The 22,319-nt window shown below is 44.3% G+C and overlaps 1 protein-coding gene across 7 annotated transcripts in view; it reads right to left on the bottom strand.

Annotated features, from left to right (window-relative positions):
* Positions 1–22,319, bottom strand: part of DCLRE1C (DNA cross-link repair 1C) — a 48,856-nt gene that overhangs the window by 12,503 nt on the left and 14,034 nt on the right. The window contains exons 4-15 of one of the 7 annotated variants that reach the window (XR_001886048.1): positions 20,459–20,518; positions 16,830–16,885; positions 15,374–15,475; positions 14,574–14,646; positions 14,253–14,393; positions 12,868–12,969; positions 8,191–8,327; positions 6,802–6,856; positions 3,281–3,369; positions 2,169–2,378; positions 688–752; positions 110–139 (exon numbers count right to left, since the gene is read on the bottom strand). Coding sequence is in view for 5 of the 7 variants with exons in the window: in XM_017874276.1 (XP_017729765.1) it covers positions 2,264–2,378; positions 3,281–3,369; positions 6,802–6,856; positions 8,191–8,327; positions 12,868–12,969; positions 14,253–14,393; positions 14,574–14,646; positions 15,374–15,475; positions 16,830–16,885; positions 20,459–20,518 (930 nt within the window). In the remaining 2 variants the exon portion in view is untranslated. Of the gene's footprint in view, positions 1–44; positions 140–687; positions 753–1,593; positions 2,379–2,733; positions 3,131–3,280; positions 3,370–6,801; positions 6,857–8,190; positions 8,328–12,867; positions 12,970–14,252; positions 14,394–14,573; positions 14,647–15,373; positions 15,476–16,829; positions 16,886–20,458; positions 20,519–22,319 lie in introns of those variants that run through there. The other 6 variants (XR_001886050.1, XM_017874259.1, XM_017874276.1 and 3 more) reach the window with 6 other exon arrangements.

Here is a 22,319-nt window from a genome sequence, read left to right as displayed (position 1 = left end):
TTGCGGGGAGCCCACCCCTCTGAACCCAGGACCATTTTTCTTACCTGAGTCTTGGTGGATTGTTCTGGCTCTCTTCAGTTTTCCCAGTGGTTTATACTTTGGCTCCATACTTTGGGAAGACCGGCATAAAGGCTTTAAGCTGAAATGAATCAGAATATTTGATTTTTCCTTTTGGGGAAGTTGTTAGAAGGTAGGCATCACTGATAGTGTTACAAATTTTTTTTATTTTTATTTTTTTGTTTTTTTATTTCTTGGATCCCTGTGTTTTTAACAAAATCTTGACCGTAAGGGAAATCACACAACTACTCTGGAGGATTGAAAAGCAGTTCTAAACTGATTTCGTAGTTAAAAATCACTTTGATATAATAAAGTGGTGAATATAAGCACTTAAATGCAACCTGGTAGATGTTTATCTTATTGTTACATCAATAGACTAAGGCAAAACTTAAAATCAGATGCAAAAAAAGTAGGTCCCTATCCTGAAAACCATTAATACAGTGACATCCTCTAGCATTCAGGATACAGTATAACTAGCTGCTTCCCATTCCCTGTTCAGTAGGGTTTACTTATATCTCACAGAAATCTCCACAAATTTATCTTGTCATTCTAGGTCCTTAGGCTGAAAGCTAAGACAAAGTGGAGATAAGATACAAAAAGGCAGAAAAGTAAGATTTGAAGATGTCCTACCCTTTTCGAAGGCCTCACTGCCAACTGCCTCCTCCTGGCAGATTCCGGGAAGCCTTTAGGATGATCTACAACATACCATTTGAACAGGGCCATGAAGTGCCCAACCTGAAACTTATGTACAGCCACCCCCATTTTATATCCTTGCCCCTGTTTCCACAGCTGTTCTCTGGATCCATCCCCTTCAACCTTTCCAGGAGTTCTCATCCATTACTGTGTCTCTTTACAGTCATTTCAGCTATTCTCCTGGGTTAACTTTTCAAAGTAAGGTCATCTTCCCCCACCTACGTACAACAGAATTGTCTGCTAGAAATGAAGGATGGGGCTGGGCACGGTGGCTCACGCCTGGAATCCTGGCACTTTGGGAGGCCAAGGTGGGTGGATCATTTGAGGTCAGGAATTCAAGACCAGTCTGGCCAACATGGTGAGACCCCATCTCTACTACAAATACAAAAATTAGCCAGGTGTGGTGGTGGGCGCCTATAATCCCAACTACTCACAAGGCTGAGGCAGGAGAATCACTTGAACCCGGGAGGCGGAGTTTGCAGTGAGCCGAGGTTGCACCACTGTACTCCAACCTGGGTGACAGAGCCAGAATCTGTCTCAAAAAAAAAAAAAGCAGGATGAGGAATATGCATTTTAACAAGCACCTCGGCCGGGTGCGGTGGCTCACACATGTAATCCCAGCACTTTGGGAGGCCAAGGCAGGCGGATCACGAGGTCAGGAGATTGAGACCATCCTGGCTAACACCGTGAAACCGTGTCTACTAAAAATACACAAAATTAGTCTGGCGTGGTGGCGGGCACCTGTAGTCCCAGCTACTCGGGAGGCTGAGGCAGGATAATGGTGTGAAGCTGGGAGGCAGAGCTTGCAGTGAGCTGAGATCGCGCCACTGTACTCCAGCCTGGGTGACAGAGCGAGACTCCATCTCAAAAAAGACAAAAACAACAACAAAAACAAGCATCTCAAGTGATTCCTGAACACGTCCAAGTATATGTGTATTCAAGTTTAGTTCTACAGACATATTGAAGTCTCAGCTATTTTAAGATCAAGCCTCCTGATTGTTGCCTCCTGTTGCCATCTTGTCTCTAACTTTCCCTTCACTGTCAAACTTTTCATATAGTCTGTCCTCAGTATTTTCCATTTCCTCACTTTTTACCCGTTTCTCAACTGAAATCTGGCTTGTAACTCACAAGTCCACTGAATTGCTCTCACTGATCACACACAAATGACCTAATTACCAAGGAAACAGGACACCTGGTAGTCCCCATATTATTTGACTTCTCAAGACACTCCATGGGCACCCTCTGCTTACCCTTCCCTTTGCTCTCATCCTGCTGTCTGGGCCACTCTCTCCATCTCAGCCCAGCTCCTCCTCCTTCACTTCTCCCTTAAATGTGCTGCCCAGGGTTCTGGCCTCAGCTCTGTGATCCCTCCTCCCACTCCTGGTGACTTCTTCTGTCTTCATGGTTTCAGTTCTCACCTGCACTGCCAACTCCAAATCTGTGTCTCCAACCCAGACCTCTCTCCAGAGATTGTCCGTCCTCCTTTCCATCGACATCTGCAAGCCTGGTCCTGTTATGTCCTCATCGGGGTCTGTGAGGCAGATTCCCTGACAAGGGGCCTCGTTCCTTCTGCACCCATCGAGCTTGTGTGCTGCCTTTGCACCTGGCCTCTCCATGAGACTGGAGCTCTGCTAGGACAGGGGTGTCTTAGGCAACCTGGAACCCAAGCTCCATTCCCTCCATATGGCTGGCACTAAAGAAACCATTTCATGGGCCGGGTGCAATGGCTCATGCCTGTAATCCCAACACTTGGGGAGGCTGAGACAGGTGGATCACTTGAGCTCGGGAGTTCAAGACCAGCCTGGTCAACATGGCAAAACCCCGTCTCTACTAAAAATACAAAAATTAGCCAGGCGTGGTGGTGTGCACCTGTAGTCCCAGCTACTCAGGAGGCTGAGGCAGGAGAATCGCTTGAACCCAGGAGGTGGAGGTTGCAGTGAGCCGAGGTCACACCACTGCACTCCAGCCTTGGTGACAGTGTGAGACCCTGTCTCAAAAAAGATTAAATAAATAAATCATTAATGAATGCATAAATGAAACCCAAAGAAGAGGTAAGAAAATGGTAATACTGTAGTAAAAGACATCCATGAATACTATTGCACCTCTCCTTTGGCTTCAGTTACCCATTCAGTAGACACTTGACGACATACCTGGCATGGTGCTAGGTGCTTTTCTTATACTGTCTCCCTGTATTATCTCTAGAAGCCCAACAAGTAGGCATCAATATTCCCATTTTGCTGATTCAGAATGACCAGCTCGGAGAAGTGATCTGGCCAAGCTCATACTGCACTGTTAATTAATGGTGGAGCTGGGTTGCAACCTAGGAGAAGCTGACAACACTACGTATACCTTCTGCCACATTGTTGAACTAAAGGAAACACTACAGGAAGAAATGGAAATGAGTATCAGTTCAGAAATGTCCCAACAGAAACAGATTCTAGATTTGTAAACATTCAGGCAAACTCTCCTTTGTGTCCTAGCCAAGAGCCACAAAGGGAGACACCAAGTCCCACAACCAATGACTACTCACATTTCGACAACTTTATCCATAGTTGTGCCAACTGGAATGACATTTGGATATGCGTTCACAGGACAGACGTAGCTCAAGAAATCTTTAATCTAGAAAAAGAAAAATCACATGGATCAATGATCTCTACAATGAAACAGGTTGTTAGGGGAGATAAAGGGGAAGCTGGGGAAGGAGAAGCAGAACTCTTATGGTTGTGGTTCTCAATGCTGGCTGCATGTGGGGATCACCAGGGACCTCTTGGGGAAAAAAATATCCAATACCCAGACCTCACTCCCAAACATCTCCTGAACACTGAGTACTAGTGGGCCTATAAATCAGTACATTCAAATGTTCCCCAGGCCATTTTGATCCACAGTTAAGAGCTGAGAATCACTAATGGGACTCAAAGATTTTTTTTTTTTTTTTAATATATTGCTTTCCTTGTCCAAGAAGGTCAGTTGCTGATGTTTTAACAAATCCCCTTTCAAATGAGAATTTAGCTGGGCATTAAGTATAATATACATATACAAAAAAAACAAGGTCTTAGAATTGCATTTCTTAGCTGGGCACAGTGGTACATGTCTGTGGTACCAGCTACTCAAGGCTGAGGCAGGAGGACTGCTTAAGCCCAGGGATTTGAGGCCAGCCTGGGCAACACAGAGAGACCCCATCTCTAAAAAAGAACAACAAAAGAATTGCACTTATTTACTCCTACAAATAATCATTAACAATGCCAAGAGAATTACACCTTTGAGGTTACTTGATTTGTTCAAATGGTTCATTCTCACTGGGCAGAACACCATGCATTGGTCACTGATTCCAGGGAAGGAACCAAACACTGCCCGTTGTATCTTGGTGTCAGAGTCACCAAGGAAAACACAATGCAGTCAAGCACTGGATGGAGCAATGCTTCACTTCCTGAGAACAGACCAAGCAAGATCAAGTCCAACAATGTACACTGGTCCCCACTGACCAGCATGTCTCTCCCTGCAGCCAACACAGGGCTACCTGCCTACATGCAACCCTCTCCTGCCACACAGGAAGGAACCCCCATCATGCTGTCTGAAATAAGGACAACTGGGGTGTGCCTAAGGGCCACTGACACACAGGCTTAAGTAGAACAAAGGGACACACGTCAAGTACAAAGCAGAGAAAGATGTTTCCACACAAGGCACTGAGCTGCCGCAGGCTGTGTGCTCACGCTGTCGGGAGCGCTCCTCTCTCCCTCTCCCCCTCTCTCAATAAGGAAGTGTTCCATTCTTACGTGGCCAGTGAGGGTTGAAAGACTGTGCACATAGACTGCTTGTCCCAATGATTAATTCTAAACAAACAATTACATGCAAAAACTTCATGAATACCTTGATTTTTTGCAAAGTTCAGAATGCTCAACAGAGGAACTGTCACTATTCCTCAAAACATCTCTACAACCTAGAGGAACTTCAGCTTTGTCTCTTACTAGACCTTGGTGAGCTTGTGATCTCAGTCAAGTTACCTAATGGCTCTAATTTTAGATTCTTCATTTAAAAGTATAAATGAGATTATGCATGTAAAGTGCTTAGCTCGGTACCTGGTGAAAAAGTCAATCAAGTCATCCATTACTAAGTTGATAATGACAACACAAAGACTGTTATGCCCTTCTGCAAATGGACAGACTATAACCCAATGTAATTATTAGTATACCACCAAATTGAAAGAGGCAGGAACCCAAGAACTGCCAATAACTCCACATAAAAATAAAAGGGCTACTTTAAGACAGGGGAAAGGCAGGAAGGTCTGTTCTTTAGATATTTTTCACAAACAGTATCTTTTGTACCTTCACAGTAGGCATGCAAATAGAAAGCATTACCTGCCCGCCCAACACCTATTTGATTTGCACGAAGCTCATTGAGGCTGGTAGAAATCAGAGACTTTTGAAGGGAATAAAGGATTAAAAAAAAAAAAAAATTCAAGCCTTTACCAGAAATGGTTCACTACTAATTCTCAGAGATGAAGTGGCCCCAAGGAGATAAGAGACACCCAATAAAGGAGCACCCCCTCTCACTTATACAAGTTGACTCCCTTTTATCAAATGCCTGCCTTAAAATAAGGCATCAATACAGCCAATTCTCTTTATTTGCAGTAGTTATATTCTATAAAGTCACCATAAATGCTGAATTAGCAAATACTGAACCATTGCTGCTAGGGGAAATACAGGGTTCCTGCCATCCTTTGGTGACATCGTTTTCATCAGCCAATTAATATATAAGCTTGTTTTATGTGTGTTTCTGTTGAAAGACACCTCATTTAATAGATACTTTGATTCATTAACACTGAACTCATGGCCAGTAGCCCTATAACTCATGCCTATCTAACATACATATTTTCTCTAGAAGCCATGTTACAGTCTTCCCGTGCTTAGGAACACTGGATGGGACTTCAGTACTATGATTGGTCACCATTTTAAATAAGATCACCAACAAAAGCACAAAACATGAAAACATGGCACTGAATAGATGGCAAAAAGGACACTTTTGATATGGTTTGGATGTGTACCTACCCAAATCTCATCTCGAACTGTAGTTTCCATCCCCATGTGTTGTGGGACGGACCAGTGGGAGGCAATTGAATCACGGAGGCGGCTACCTCCATACTGTTCTAATGATGGTTCTCATGAGATCGGATGGTTTTATAAGGGGCTTTCCCCCACCTTCACTCTGCACTTCTTGCTGCCACCAAGTGAAGAAGGATGTGTTTGCTATGATTGTAAATTTCCTGAGGCCTCCCCCGGCCCTGCAGAACTGTGAATCAATTAAACCTCTTTCCTTTCTAAATTACCCAGTCTCGGGCATGTCCTTAGAGCAGCAGGAGAACAGACTGATACACTTGTTGACAGAACAAGAGCTGAAAGAAGGCAGAGCGTTGCCTTGTTCTACCTGAGCTGAGAATGTGCACATCAGGTGACTCAAATTTTTCACCACTCTCCACAAGTCCACAAATGATCACAAAAGCACTGTACATATTGATACTGCAGTTACAGGTCAGTTTCAGTGAGTAGGCCAACACATAAAAATAGAATCCATGAGGCCAGGCACAGTGGCTTACACATGCAACCCAGCACTTTGCGAGGCCAAGGCAGGCAGGTTACCTGATATCAGGAGTTCAAAACTAGCCTGGTCAACATGGTAAAACCCTGTCTCTGCTAAGAATACAAAAATTTTAGCTGGGCATAGTGGTGGGCACCTGTAGTCCCAGCTACTCAGGAGGCTGAGGCAGGAGAATCACCTGAACCCAGGAGGCAGAGGTTGCAGTGAGCCAAGAACACACAACTGCACCCCAACCTGGGCAACAGAGTTAAACACTGTCTCAACCAAAAAAAAGAAAAAAGACAAAAAAAAAATCCGTGAATAATGAAGATCAAATGCATTTAGAAAAAAAAAAAAACTAAAAGGAAATGAAACTTAGGTAGAAACAGAGATGCTTCTGAGAGTCAGGGGACTACTGTCAACTACCAAGGCTGCAGAACACTGAGCAATAAGGGTTATGAGTACATGGGATCCTCTTACCTCACTGTACGAGGAGTGAAAAGAAAAACAAGCTCTGTATGAACTCTCTCCAGTCCTAAAGGGAAATGAAAACACAAAATAAAAAGATGACTGTGCAAAACTAGAACTAAGCGAAGCTGGCCCTTCTCATTTAGGCTGTTCTAGCATGAAACTACCCTAATGGGCTTGCTTCAGCAGCACGTGTCCTGAAATCACCCTAAATCAGGAATTTCTTCTTGGGATAGCAGGGAACTTTTTCCGGAAGTGGAAACCTGTTGTAGACCGCGTGTGGTGGCTCACACCTATAATCCCAGCACTTTGGGAGGCCGAGGCACGCAGATTGCCTGAGCTCAGGAGTTTGAGACCAGCCTAGCCAACATGGTGAAACTCTTGTCTCTACCGAAAATACAAAAAGTTAGCTGGGCATGGTGGTAGCACATGTGTGTAATCCAGCTACTAGTGAGGTTGAGGCAGGAGAATCACTTGAACCGGGAGGCAGCGGCTGCAGTGAGCTGAGATCACACCACTTCACTCCAGCCTGGATGACAGAGTGAGATTCTGTCTCCAAAAAAAAAAAAAGAGAGAGAGAGAAGGGAGGGAGGGAGGGAGGGAGGGAGGGAGGAAGGAAGGAACCTGTTGCAGATATTCTGAACAGCCAAAGTTAAGGAAATGTTGCTAAAATATTATCATTACAGTCACATCCCTCTACTCCACCAAGGGGTTCGTTCCTCTTATGACATCAGTTCTCTCTTCAAGCCAAGCACCAGATGGGAGGGAAGGAAGGGAGGGGGGAAGAGGAAGGGGAGGGAAAGGGAGGGGAGACAGGGGAGGGGAGGGAGGGGAGAGGAAGGGGAGGGAGGGAGGGGAGAAGGGAGGGAGGGAAGGAGGGAGGAGAGAAAGGGGAGGGAGGGGAGGAGGGGAAGAAAGGGAGGGAGAGGGGAGGGAGGGAGGAAGAAAGGGAGGTGAGGGAGGAAGGGAGGGGAGAAAGGGAGGGAGGGAGCGGAGGGGCCTGAGGGAGGGAAGGAGGGGGAAGGACCTGTTTGCAGATATTCTAAACAACCAAAGTTAAGGAAATGTTGCTAAAATATTGTGATCATTATGGTCACTACTCCACCAAGGGTTCTGTTCTGTATGACATCAGTTTCTTACTCTTAGCCAAGCACTCAGATGCCTTCAGTCTCCAACCATCTCACCAACCTACCCAGAGGGAACCTCAGGATACACTAGCTGATGGGTGTGTAACTGGTTTGGAAGCAGCATCCCCTCCGTTTAAATAAAGTTTAAATTTAAGAAATTAATTATAATATATAGTTATATTCTTGGGCTTAGGCTAGACTGCACTTAAATGAAATTAAATCAGACAATTTACTCAAAGTGTCTCTCAGAAGACCTATGACATTGCTTTCTTACCTCACAATTACATTTGTTTTTCTGCTTCTTTCTCCAAACCACATGGTGGATGGCTTAATACTGATTATGTGGAGTGGAATTCTATTTCTGGAAGTAATTCCACAGGGTAATTTGCTCCACTGAAAATATTCCTCTGCCTAAAAAAGATAAAAAGCATAGAAAAACAGTTCTACATTTTCTACAGATCTGTTGTGGGCAGTCTCAAAACAAAAGTAGAAAAGTTTCCAGACATTAAAAAAAAAAAAAAAAAAATGTAGACATGAAGAAACAATGAGATAATTCCAAATGGGGGAATAGTCTGCAAAACAACTGGGCTGGACTCTTCAAAACCACCAACGTGAAGACAGAGACGCAAAAGGCTGGACAAACCATCTACATCAAAGGAGACCCTTTAGGCCTGACCGAACACAATGCATGACCCTCGGATAAATCCTGGATGCCCGTGTTCTCCTATTTCCACAAGCTATAAAGGACACCATGGGAAGAACTGGGGACATCTGAACATGGACTGTGTAACAGCTCATAGGACCATATCAACACGAAATGTCCTGAGGAAGGGAATTGTATTGTGGTTACACAGGAGAACGTTCTTCTCAAGAGCCACAGGCTGAAGGATTCGAGGTGACGTACCATGGAGTCTGTAACTTTACTCTCAAGTGGTTTGGAGTGGGGAGCTGGTTATATATACAGAGATGGAGGAAGAGAGGTGCAAAGTGTTGACAACCCAGTAAATCCAAACCAAGGGTGTATGGTGTTCCTTGTATCAGTCTTTTTTTTTTAAGACAGAGTCTCGCTTTGCTCACGTTGGAGAGGGGTGGTGCCATCTCAGCTCACTAAAACCTCTGCCTCCTGGGTTTAAGCAATTCTCATGTCGCATCCTCCCAAGTAGCTGAAATTATAGGCACACAGCACCATACCCAGCTAAATTTTCTATTTTTAGTTACAGGGTTTCACCATGTTGGCTGGGCTGGTCTCGAACTCCTGACCTCAAGAGATCTGCCCGCCTTGGCCTCTTAAACTGCTGGAATTACAGGCGAGAGACACTGGGCCCAGACCCTTGTACCAGGCTTACAACTTTACTGTTTAAAAAGTTTTCAGGGCTGGGTGCAGTGGCTCATGCCTGTAATCCTAGCACTCTGGGAGGCCGAGGCAAGTGGATCACTTGAGGTCAGGAGTTTGAGAACAGCCTGACCAACATGGTGAAACCCCATCTCTACTAAAAATACAAAATTAACCAGGCATGGTGGCACATGCCTGTAATCCCAGCTACTTGGGAGGCTGAGGCGGGAGAATCGCTTGAACCCGGGAGGTGGAGGTTGCAGTGAGCCCACATTGCGCCACTGCACTCCGTTGCACTCTGTTGCGCCTGGCAACAGAGTGAACCTCCATCTCAAAAAAAAAATTTTTTTTTTAATAATAAAAAGATTTCAGCCTGGACAATATAGTGGGATTCTGTCTCTACAAAAAAATTTAAAAATTAGCCAGGTGGGTGGTACACACCCGCAGTCCTAGCTATTCAGGAGGCTGAGGCAGGAAGACCACTTGAGCCTGGGCGGGGGTCGAGGCTACAGTGAGCCATGAATGCACAACTGCACTCCAGCCTGGGTGACAGAGCAACTCTGTCTAAAATAAATTCATTAATTCAAATTAAAAAGTTTTCAAAATCAATTTGGAGGGAAAAAACTAACAGATACAAGTGTTTTCAAACGGTTGAAAAATAATGGGACAACTTTTCCAAAGGCATTATTTTTAAATCCAGAACCTTCCAAACCATTAACATTCCATCTCACTCAGATTTCTTTGGGGTGCCTTTGGTACTGTTTCTTAGGAAGCTGCACATGAGAGTTAAGACTGGACTCTATGAGCTCTGGACTTACCTGTTAGGGTTCTTAAAGGGTATGTGACCTAAAAAAATCTTTTAAGCAGATAGAAATAGCATCTTAAGGAAAGTAACCCTGACAGTAAAGAAATTACTAATTAAGCTACTTTCTGGGATATGAGAAAATTCACAGCAAAAAGAAATTTGCCAATTAAAAGATTTATGGGGCAAGGGGCCCAATCCTATGAGTCCAACAGAAAAAGGGACAAAAAGGTTTATGTTTTATTTCTTTACTTGAGACGGGGTTTCACTCTGTCACCTAGGCTGGGGTGCAGTGGCATAATCTTGGCTCAGTGCAACCTCCACCTCCCAGACTCAAGCAACTCTCCCACCTCAGCTTCCTAAGTATCTGGGATACTGGCATGCACCACCAACCCAGCTTTTTTTCTTTTTTTTTTTTTTTTTTTTTTTGTATTTTTTGTAGAGACGGGGTTTCACCACGTTGCCCAGGCTGGTCTTGAACTCCTAGACTCAAGTGATCTGCCTGCCTTGGCCTCCCAAAGTGCTGGGATTACAGGTGTGAGCCACTATGCTCTGCCTAAGTTTATGGATTTTTTTTTTTGGGGGGGGGTTGTTTGTTATTTTTTTTGAGGCAGTCTTGCTCTGTCACCCAGGCTGGAGGGCAGTGGTGCCATCTTGGCTCACTGCAACCTCCAACTCCCAGGTTCAAGCGATTCTTATGCCTCAGCCTCCCTAGCAGCTAGGGCTACAGGCACGCGCCACCATGCCCGGCTAATTTTTGTATTTTTAGTAGAGACAGGGTTTTGCCACGCTGGCCAGGCTGGTTTCGAACTCCTGACCTCAAGTGATCCACACGTCTCGGCCTCTCAAAGTGCTAGGATTACAGGCATGAGCTGAGCCACTGCACCCGGCTGGTTTGTTTTATATATGCATTTTTATCCATCTAAGAATCCACGGGACGTGTGTGTATATGTGAATATTTATGTGTATTTATATGAGCATACGCACGCAAAATGAAGAAATAAATCCCTAAATGCAACACAGAATATGCAGCTTATCAATCAGCAAAAATAATTTACACTGCAGCTTTCACAGTGGCCTAAAGGAAAACATTCCATGCTGTGGATCAGAATTCTCTCATTTGAAATTATGCTTTATCATAAGGGCTAAGCAACTTTAGGCTTTTGGCTGATGGAACCATTAGTACTACCACAATAGTGATCCAAATGAATAAATGCAATGTTTACTTAAAAAATTACACAGGATTTAATGCTAAGGTATTTTAAAATTTAGAGAAAAATAATGATCACTCAAACCACTACATTTAAAGATCACTAATTAGCCTTAATAATTTTAATTGAAACAACATTTTTTAAAGCAAATTCAAAATGAAAGTCTTGTACTCAGTGTTTGACAAGAGAAGGATGTTTTGTGTTGGCATTAGAAAACAAATGAGGCCAGGCGTGGTGGCTCATGCCTGTAATCCCACACTTTGGGAGGCTAAGGTGGGTAGTCACGAGGTTAGGAGTTTGAGACCAGCCTGGCCAACATGGTGAAACTCCGTCTCTACTAAAAATACAAAAATTAGCTGGGTGTGGTGGCGGGAGCCTCTAATCTCAGCTACTCAGGAGGCTGAGGCAAGAGAATTGCTTGAATCTGGGAGGTGGAGGTTGCAGTGAGCCGAAGTGGCGCCACTGCACTCCACCATGGGTGACATAGTGAGACTCTATCTCAAAAAAAAAAAAAAAAAAAGAAAAAAAAAAGACAACAAATGACATGTGACTTGCAAAGACACTGGAAATATCTATTTGAAATAGGACCATCAAGACATGAAACTATTTTAAAGTGTGAAAAAAGTTATGTCTAGATATTTATCTCAAACAAGTAGAAGAAAAAATTTATAAACACGCTCATGTCATCAGTCTCAAAAATAAGCAGCACAGGATGGACACAGTGGCTCACGCCTGTAATCCCAACACTCTGGAAGGCCAAGGAGAACAGATCACTTGGGATCAGGAGTTCAAGACCAGCCTGGCCAACATCGCAAAACCTCGTCTCTACTAAAAATACAAAAATTAGCCAAGCTTAGTGGTGCATGCCTATAATCCCAGCTACATAGGAGGCTGAGGCAGGAGAATCACTTGAACCTAGGAGGCGGAGGCTGCAGTGAGCCAAGAGTGAGCCACTGCACTCCGATCTGGGCAACAGAGTGAGAATGTCTCAAAATATATAAATACATACATAAATAGCACAAATGTTTAAGTTATAAGCTATAACATATTACTGATTTCATTACAAATAAATTTGAATTATCAAATGTGTATGAATAGATTCCATTAGAAAACTATAAAGATCCCAGCACTTTGGGAGGCTGAGGTGGGCAGATCACGAAGTCAGGAGATCAAGACCATCCTGGCTAACACGGTGAAACCCTGTCTTTACTAAAAATAACAAAAAATTAGCTGGGCGTGGTGGCAGGCGCCTGTAGTCCCAGCTACTCAGGAGGCTAAGGCAGGAGGATGGTGTGAACCCGGGAGGCGGAGCGTGCAGTGAGCCGAGATCACGCCACTGCACTCCAGCCTGGGCGACAGAGGGAGACTCAGTCTCAAAGAAAAAAAAAAAAGAAAACTATCAAGATGTGTGTCTATTTACTAATGATGAAAAGTATGGTCATGGAATATGGTAATGTGCAGTTACATGACCTTGAGCTAACAACTTAGGATTGCAGCCTCAGGTTTTACATTTGTAAAGCGAAGAGCCTATAAATGGACGTCCTGACCTTTCTTCTTTTTCATAGATTACGCAAACAATACGAGAGGAATCACTTACACACGTACCTTGGGATGCCGGCATGCATGGATCTGAGTGTTGCGGTCCGTTGTGAGGTGATGAAGGATGTCAGGCATGTTCCTAAACATATCTAGCTTATTCACATGAACCTAAGGCAAATAATATGTACATGCAAATTATTTGAAATGTATTTCCTATAAATTGTTCAAGGTTAATTATTCAGGGCAAAACACCCAATTAGTGAATTAACCCTCTCTTCTTTCTTGAAAAGCCGTTTTTGGCTATTTCAGTACACTCTGGTATTCTGCCAGGATGTCAACAGGTACAAGGCCAACTGGCCAGGATCACTACCATCACTGATGGCAATGAAAAATTATGGAGACTCAGCTCAGGGATGTCATTTAATAATGTTAATACTGTCCTTCAGTCCTTCAAGAGAAATTCAATTAATATTCCTTGTACACCTACTGTGTGTCGAGCTTTATTCTAAATGCTGGGAATAAGGCAGTAATCCACACAGACAAAAACAATCAAGAATCATCTACCCTTGGCCAGGCGCCATGGCTCATGCCTGTATTCCCAGCACTTTGGGAAAGGCAGAGGTCAGTGGATCACTTGAGGTCAGTTGTTCAAGACCAGCCTGGCCAACATGGTGAAGCCCCATCTCTATTAAAAATACAAAAATTAGCCAGGTGTGGTGGCACAGGCCTGTAATCCGAGCTACTCGGGAGGCTGAGGCAAGAGAATCACTTGAACCCAGGAGGTGGAGGTTGCAGTGAACTGAGACCATGCCACTGCACTCCAACCTGGGCAACAGAGCAAGACAGTCTCAAAAAAAAAAAAAAAAAAAAAAAAAAAAATCAAGGATCATCTATCCTTAAAGGCATTTACATGACATGCAACAGATGAGCATGTACTGCAAACAATCCACTCCCGTATCTCCTCGTTCAAATTTATTTCTTTTTTTTGAGACGGAGTCTTGCTCTGTCGCCCAGGCTGGAGTGCAGTGGCGTGATCTCGGCTTTCATCTGTCACTGTTTGCAGTTATTTGGGGGCAAGGAGGAGGAAGAAAGGTGAGCTGGGAGGATGGAAGGGAGCAACAGAAAAGAATGAACAGGCTGGGAGCAGTGGCTCACACCTATAATCCCAGCACTTTGGGAGGCGGAAGCAGGCGGATCACTTGAGGTCAGGAGTTCAAGACCAGCCTGACCAACATGGCAAAACCCCATCTCTATTAAAAATACAAAAATTAGCCAGGCTTGGTGGTTCATGCCTGTAATCCCAGCTACTCAGGAGGCTGAGCCAGTAGAATCGCTTGAACCCAGGAGGTGCAGGTTGCAGTGAGCCGAGATCATGTCACTGCACTCTAGCCTGGGTGACATAGCAAGACTCCCTCTCAAAAAAAAACAAAAAGAATGAACGGTCACCATACCTGGACTCCTAATTCTTCACTAAGGTTGGTGAACAAATATTCATAGCCATAAGCCGCTTTGCAGTTCAGCCACACAACGTGGTACGGGCTCCGAGTGATCCAGCTTCGAACCAGCTCTAAGATTCCACTTAAACACTCCTCCTAGACAGGATTTTAAAGAGACATTTAATGGGGAGAGCCTCACAGAGCCTTTTCCTTCCCAACATTCCCAGGTACTCACACCTACGGGGACAGTTGGGATCTGACCTGTCACCCTACAAACTTCCTACTAAAAACACTAGTACAGCCAGATGAGAACCCTGCTCCTCCAGGCACACTTACCCGACTTGGAATTTGGTAAAATCTCGGATCGCAGAAAGTAGTATCTAAATATACACTTTGGATGTCTTTGACTCTGAAAAGAAGAAAAAAAATTGATGTTAGCCATCCAATGTGATATAAATTATGTGTAACTTTTTTTGTGTTTTGAGATGGAGTCTCGCTCTTTTGCCCAGGCTGTAGTGCAGTGGCACCATGTCTGCTCACTGCCACCTCCTCCACCTCCCAGGTTCAAGCAATTCTCCCGCCTCAGCCTCCCAAGTATCTGGGATCATGGGTGTGCGCCACCACACCTGGCTAATATTTATATTTTTTAGTAGAGATGGGGTTTCACCATGTTGACCAGACTGGTCTCCAACTTCTGGCCTCAAGTGATCCACCCACCTCGGCCTCCCAAAGTGCTGGGATTACAGGCGTGAGCCACCACACCCAGCCAGAACAAAACTTTATTCAGTCACACACACAAGAACTGTTTAAGAGGCCAGGCACAGTGGCTCATGCCTGTAATCCCAGCACTTTGGGAGGCCAAGACGGGCAGATCACCTGAGGTCAGGAGTTCAAGACCAGCCTGGCCAACATGGCAAAACCCCATCTCTATTAAAAATACAAAATTAGCCGGGCATGGTGGCGCACACCTGTTATCTCAGCTACTTGGGAGGCTGAGACAGGAGAATCACTTGAACTCTGGAGGCAGAGGTTGCAGTGAGCCAGGACTGCACTACTACCCTCCAGCCTGGGCGACAAAGCACGACTCCGTCTCACCAAAAACAAAACGAAAAAAAGGCCTATACAAGGCCAAGTACCTGCCCCCCGAGTGCAGAAGCTCCATTCTAGCAACTTCTCCTTGTGCCAATCTGAAGTCTCCCGTGTACAAGACAGTCCCATTATTGCCCTGAAATAAAAACCTGAAAACGAAATATATCCCAGTGACTTCTGAGTCTCATGTAAAATCCCAATAAAGCAAATACATGTGAGATGCATAGTAAATGCTTCCTGCAAACATATCCATTATAATACAATGGTAATGGACTCTCATGGTAATTAGAACCACACCAGGCACTTAGCTGTTACCTCTTCCCTCGGGTAGAAAATAACAGAATGGAGATGCTACCCAGTTTTTTTTTTTTTTTTTTTTTTTTTTGGAGACGGAGTCTCGCTCTGTCGCCCAGCCCGGGCTGGACTCCGGATCTCAGCTCCACTAGCAAGCTCCGCCTCCCTGGGTTTACCGGCCATTACTCCTGCCTCAGCGCTCTCGAGTAGCTGGGACTACAGGCGGCCGCCCACCTCGCCCGGCTTTAGTTTGTTTCTATTTTTAGTAGAGAGCGGGGTTTTCACAGTATTTTAGCGCAGGATGGTTCTCCGACTCTCCTGACCTCGTGATCCGCCCCCGTCTGCGGGCCTCCCCAAAGTGCTGGGATTACAGGCTTGAGCCATCGCGCCCAGCCTTACCCAGTTTCTAATAGACGTTCCCTGTGATATGTTAGCACTTTCAATTATATGTTGAGATCCTTCTTGCTCATGGAGAAATACACGTGATGATAAAATACAAGGTCACTGGGGAAACAGCTGCTGAAGATTTCCATTTATTTATTTTATTTTATTTTATTTTCATTTTGAGACAAGAGTCTTGCTCTGACCCCAGGCTGGAATGCAGTGGCGCAATCTTGGCTCACTGCAACCTCCGCCTCCTGGGATCAAGCAATTCTCTGCCTCAGCCTCCCCAGTAGCTGGGACTACAGGGGTGTGCCACCCCACCCGGCTAATGTTTGTATTTTTTGTAGAGACAGGGTTTGACCTGCCGAAGCCTCCCAAAGTGCTGGGATTACAGGTGTGAGCCACCACACCTGGCCATGAAGACTTCCATTTTATAAGAAATATTTCAAATCTGATCTCACCTGTCCCCCTAGTTCAATCTGGGAACAAATGTGTTTTAAATGGCTAGAAAAACAATCAAATCTCACTATATGTGTTATTTCTTTCTTTCTTTTTTGTTTGTTTGTTTGTTTTTTTTTTAAAAAAAAAAGACGGGCTCTCACTCTGCCACCCCGGCTGCAGTACACTGAAATGATCATGGCTCACTGCAGCCTCCAACTTCCAAACTCAAGCAATCCTCCTGCCTCAGCCTCCCAAAGCACTGGGATTACAGACATGTGCCAATGCACCCAGCCCCCTATTAATTTTAGACCCTAACAATGTATTTCTACAAATACAATATGTATCTACATATAATAAAATGACGAAATAAATGAGCCTCCTTACATAACTGATCCCGGGCAGTGACCAGCTGGTAAGAGAGTCACGACAATCTCTTCCTTCTAAAAAGAAAATAAAGAAAAAATCGTAATGGAAAGCAGTTATCATTAGGACCTAGCTCAACAAAGCCCTCCTTCATAGAACACATTTATGTACCTTTTAACAACGTATCTTTTCCCCGAATTTCCTCACTCCCCAAATCCTAGAAACAAGTGGAATCCCTGTCCACTCAACAGAGTTGCCATGGCACTGAGCAATTTCACCACTAGTTATAGAAGCAAGATAAGTGAAACCGATGGCCACACAAAAATGTGTGCCTGACTGTTCACGGCAGCATTCTTCGTACTAGTCAAAAGGTGGAACCAGTTCAAATGTCTATCAACTGATGAATGAATCAGGAAAATGTGGTCTAGCCATACAATGAAATATTATTTGGCCATAAAAAGAACTGACACATGCTACAACATGGACGACCCTTGAAAACATCCCTGGTGAAAGAAGTCAGATATGAAATGAACACATGTTGTACGATTCCATTCATACGAAATATTCAGATTAGGTGAACCCATGGAGACAGAGAGTTGAATACAGTAGTGGTTGCCAGGGGGTTGGGAAAGGAGAATAGGGAGGGATTGCAATTGGTACAGGCTTTCTCCCCTTGGGGTGCTGAAAATATTCTGAAATTGATTGTGGTGATGGATACACAATTCTGTGACTTTGACTTCTATCTGAATAAAGCTATTTAATTTTTTTTTTTTTTTTTTGAGATGGAGTCTCACTCTGTCGCCCAGGCTGGAGTGCAATGGCATGATCCTGGCTCACTGCAACCTCCGCCTCCTGGGTTCAAGCAATTCTCCTGCCTCAGCCTCCCCAGTAGCTGGGATTACAGGGGCCTGCCATCACGCCTGGCTAATTTTTTGTATTTTTAGTGGAGACGGGGTTTCACCATATTCGTCAGGCTAGTCTTGAACTCTTGACCTCAAGTGATATGTCTGCCTTGGCCTCCCAAAGTGCTGGGATTACAGGTGAGAGCCGCCACCACACCCGGCCACTATTTAACAATTTTTAAAGCCTGAGCCAGGTGCGGTGGCTCACACCTGTAATTCCAACACTTTGGGAAGCCGAGGTGAGCAACTCCCTTGAGGTCAGGAGTTCGAGACCAGTCTGGCCAACATAGTGAAACCCTTTGTCTACTAAAAATACAAAAATTAGCTGGGCATGGTGGTGGGTACCTTTAATCCCAGCTACTCAGGAGGCTGAGACAAGAGAAATCACTTGAACCCAGGAGGTGGAAGTTACAGTGAGCCAAGATCGCCCTACTGCACTCCAGCCTGGGTGACAGAGTGAGGCTCAGTCTCAAAAAAAAAAAAAAGTTTAAAGCCTGGACGAGGCCTGGTCCCGATTCACACTGTACATCATACTGTTTGGCAAGGGCAAGACCTGCGGGCGCTACTGCCTCTCCAGCCATCAGTAAGTGGGGAGAACTCTGCACACACCAGGTCACTGCTCGGTGACAGTGACTCCTCACAGAAGTCTCCATTCATTCTCGAAGACCCTTTCAAATGGGTCTCCCCCTGGTTGGAGCTGGATAAACAATGCACACACAAAAAAAAAACAGAAAAAATCAAAGTGGGGCAAGACTGCTCAAAAGTCTGCCTGCTGTCGGCCCCAGCTTAGGGAATGCTTTTCACCAATATCCCTGATTGTGACAAGGCCACAAACCAATCACAGTATTCCTTGGAAAAGCAGTTTGCAGAGTCCAGGATGGCATTTACAAAGGTTCACCTAACCTTTTTTATTTTTTTTTTATTTTTTTTTTATTTATTTTATTATTTTTTTTTGAGACGGAGTCTNTTTTTTTTTTTGAGACGGAAGCTCGCTCTGTTACACGAGCTTGAGGGGAGTGGCCAGATCTCAAGTCACTGCAAGCTCCGCCTCCCGGGTTCACCCCATTCTCCTGCCTCAGCCTCCCGAATAGCTGGGACTACAGGCGCCCGCCACCTCGCCCGCCTAGTTTTTTGTATTTTTTAGTAGAGACGGGGTTTCACCGTGTTAGCCAGGATGGTCTCGATCTCCTGACCTTGTGATCCGCCCGTCTCGGCCTCCCAAAGTGCTGGGATTACAGGCTTAAGCCACCGCGCCCGGCCCTTTTTTTATTTTTTTTTTCCTTTTTAATCCTCCCTAAAGTGGCTCTGTAGTCCCCCCTCAGGATAATTTGATGGGAGGAATACCTCAACTTCAACTGTCTGAACTTCTCCAAAGAAGAAATATCTGAAAAAGTCAGTTTCTGTTCAGATCACATTCAAACAACACAAGACACCCTCAAAGTTAAACATGGCAAAGCAGTGTGCTATAATGAAGCTACAAAACCAATACTAACCAAAATAGGAAAATACCTACCAGCTGTAAGGTTAAAAACAAGGGGTGGGGGGGTATGTCTATAGTCCTACTTATTAAAACCATACATTCACAAAAGTACTACTTCAAAATTTAATGACGAAAAATAAATTTTTACCACTTGGCAGTGCCCCTTTTCTGAATAAGGAATCAGAAAAAAAGTACAATATACATGAATTTGCTGCAAAAATATTAATCACCATTTTAAACTCTGAACATTATAAAACTCAGTAAATGTGACAATAACATCATGTAGTAATAGCAACACCAGGGTTCCCATCATTAGCATGTAATACGGAACAAGTGTGACAAAAAATAAGCCATGCCCAATCCTTTACAACATGGGAAATAAATACATCACTGTTCAGGACTGAATGTTCATGTCCCTCCCCAAAATTCCTACGTTGAAATCCTAACCCCCAAAGTGGTTTTATTAGGAGGCCTTTGAGAGGTGATAAGTTGTTGCGCATATAAGCCTTGTGAATGACATCAGTGCCCTTATAAAAGACACCCAGGGGAGCTCGTTTGCCCCTTTACCTTGGAAGGACACAGGGAAAAGACAGCATCTAAGAACCAGGAAGTGACCAGGCACAGTGACTCACGCCTGTCATCCCAGCACTTTGGGAGATCAGTGCGGGTGGATCACTTGAGGTCAGGATTTCAAGACGAGTCTGGCCAACATGGTGAAACCCCCTCTCTACCAAAAATATAATAATTAGCTGGGCTCTGGCCGTGGTGGCAGGCGCCTGTAATCCCAGCTACTAGAGAGGCTGAGGCAGGAGAATCGCTTGAACCCAGGAGGTGGAGGTTGCAGTGAGCCAAGATCATGCCACTGCATTCCAGCCTGAGTGACAGAGTGAGATTCCGTCTCAAAAAAAGAAAAGAAAAGAAAAGAACCAGGAAATGAGCCCTCACCAGACACGAAATCTGCTGGAGACTGGATCTTGGATTTCTAGTCTCTAGAACCTTAAGCGACAAGTGTCTATTGTATAAGCCACTCAGTCTATGGTAGTTTTGTGAGTCCAGCCCAAATGGAGTTACACAATCACAAATGGATTTTTTTTGCCCCTAAAACCCCACTCAATTATTAGACTTTTATTTATGGTTAAATAAGCATTCAAAATCAAAGAGAAAGATTGAGGGCATAGCTGAGGGGGAGAGCATCTGACTACAAAATCAAAGAGAAAGATAATCATTTTAGCACTATTTTTTTAAATCAATATTTAATACTTAGTTACCTCTCCTGATGCTTCATCCACTAAAGATATCTGGGTAGGAGTCTCGATTTCAATAGATATCTATAAAAACAAAATAAGAGACCATGTATATACCCAGTTTTTCATGGCTTTATATGCCTTTGCTATCTGAAACACAGAAACGGGGCAAAGAGAACTTTCAGACTCTCTATATAAACAATTCTGATTACACTGTAACATATATTTTAACAGTTACAAAAAAATTGTAAAGCAAAAATAATACCTGTCTTGAGGCAGATTTGGCAATATGTAGTAAATGCCTTGTAAATGCATATAATCCTCTGACACAATTCTATTTCCATGAATTCATTTTTTCCTCCTTCATCTTCCCATCCCTACCACTCCCATTCCCCTCTCCCTGAATTTTGAGTCTTTGTAAAAACGTGGTCATGTGTGCTAAGTTTTGTGCCTCAGAACACAGTCTGCATGAGTCCATGACATGGACGCTTCATACACTGTTTTTTTTGTTGTTGTTTCTCAGACGGAGTCTCGTTCTGTCACCCAGGCTGGAGTGCAGTGGTGTGGTCTCAACTCACTGCAACCACCACCTCCCAGGTTCATGCGATTCTCCTGCCTCAGTCTCCCAAGTAGCTGGGATGACAGGCACCCACTACTACGCAAGCCTGATTTTTTCTATTTTTAGTAGAGACGGGGTTTTGCCATGTTGGCCAGGCTGGTCTCGAACTCCTGACCTCAGGATCACCTGAAGATCGAGCTCCTGACCTCAGGATCACCCGGCTCGGCTTTCCATAGTACTGGGATTACAGGCGTGAGCCACTGCACCCAGCCTCATGCACTGGTTCTAAGTGCTACAGAATGCTCCCTGGTACATTTTCCCCTGCCATCAGAACAGAGACTACTAGCACGTAAGAGGCATTCAGTAAGTATCTGATGAATAGATGAATGTGATTTTCATCTTTTTAGTCCACTAATGTCCTAAAACTTACAGTGTCTAAGGTTTGGGTGTTAAAATATTTTTGCATTTCTGGAATAAAACATCTTATTGGATGTGCTATTTAATACTGCCAGATTCAGTTACCATCTTTATGAGGATTCTTACATTTTCATGTATGAAATGGCTTTCCCCCATTTATTCCTTTTGAGATAGGGTCTCGCTCTGTCACCCAGGCTGGGGTGCAGTGGCGTGACCTCAGCTCGCTGCAACCTCTGCCTCCCAGGTTCAAGCAATTCTCCAGCTTCACCCTCCTGAGCAGCTGGGACTACAGGCACCCACCACCATGCCTGGCTAATGTTTTGTAGTAGAGATGGGGTTTTGCCATATTGGCCAGAGTGGTCTCAAACTCCTGACCTCAGGTGATCCCCCCGCCTTAGCCTCCCAAAGCGCTGGGATTACAGGTGTGAGCCACTGCGCCCAGCCTTTTTTCTAATATATCTATTTAATGCTATCAATTTATCTTCAAGGACAAATTTAACTGTGTTCCACACATTCTGACATACCATGTTTCCATTGTCCATCAGCTCCTCTATTTATTTATTTTTGAGACAGGCTCTCGCTGTGTTAGCCAGTCTGGAGTGCAATGGCACAATCACGGCTCACTATAGCCTCAAACTTAGAAGGCTGAGGCAGAAAAAATCACTTGCGCCCCGGAGTGGCTGGGACTACAGGCATGCGGTACTATACCAGGCTAATTTTTAAGGTTTTTTTTTTTTTTTTTTGTAGACATGGGGTTTTGTGGTATTGCCCAGGCTGGTTTCGAACTCCTAGACTCACACAATTGTCCCACCTTGGCCTCCTGAAGTGCTAGGACTACACATGTGAGCCCCCAAGCCTAGCTATATCAGTTCTACACATTCTATGGTTTTTTTTTTTTTTTTTTTTTTT

The sequence above is a fragment of the Rhinopithecus bieti genome, unplaced genomic scaffold, assembly GCF_001698545.2.
Source record: "Rhinopithecus bieti isolate Rb0 unplaced genomic scaffold, ASM169854v2 scaffold_1012, whole genome shotgun sequence".
Classification (NCBI taxonomy): domain Eukaryota; kingdom Metazoa; phylum Chordata; class Mammalia; order Primates; family Cercopithecidae; genus Rhinopithecus; species Rhinopithecus bieti.
The sequence above is the reverse complement of the archived record's forward strand: the minus strand, read 5'-3'. Positions and strand labels throughout refer to the sequence as shown.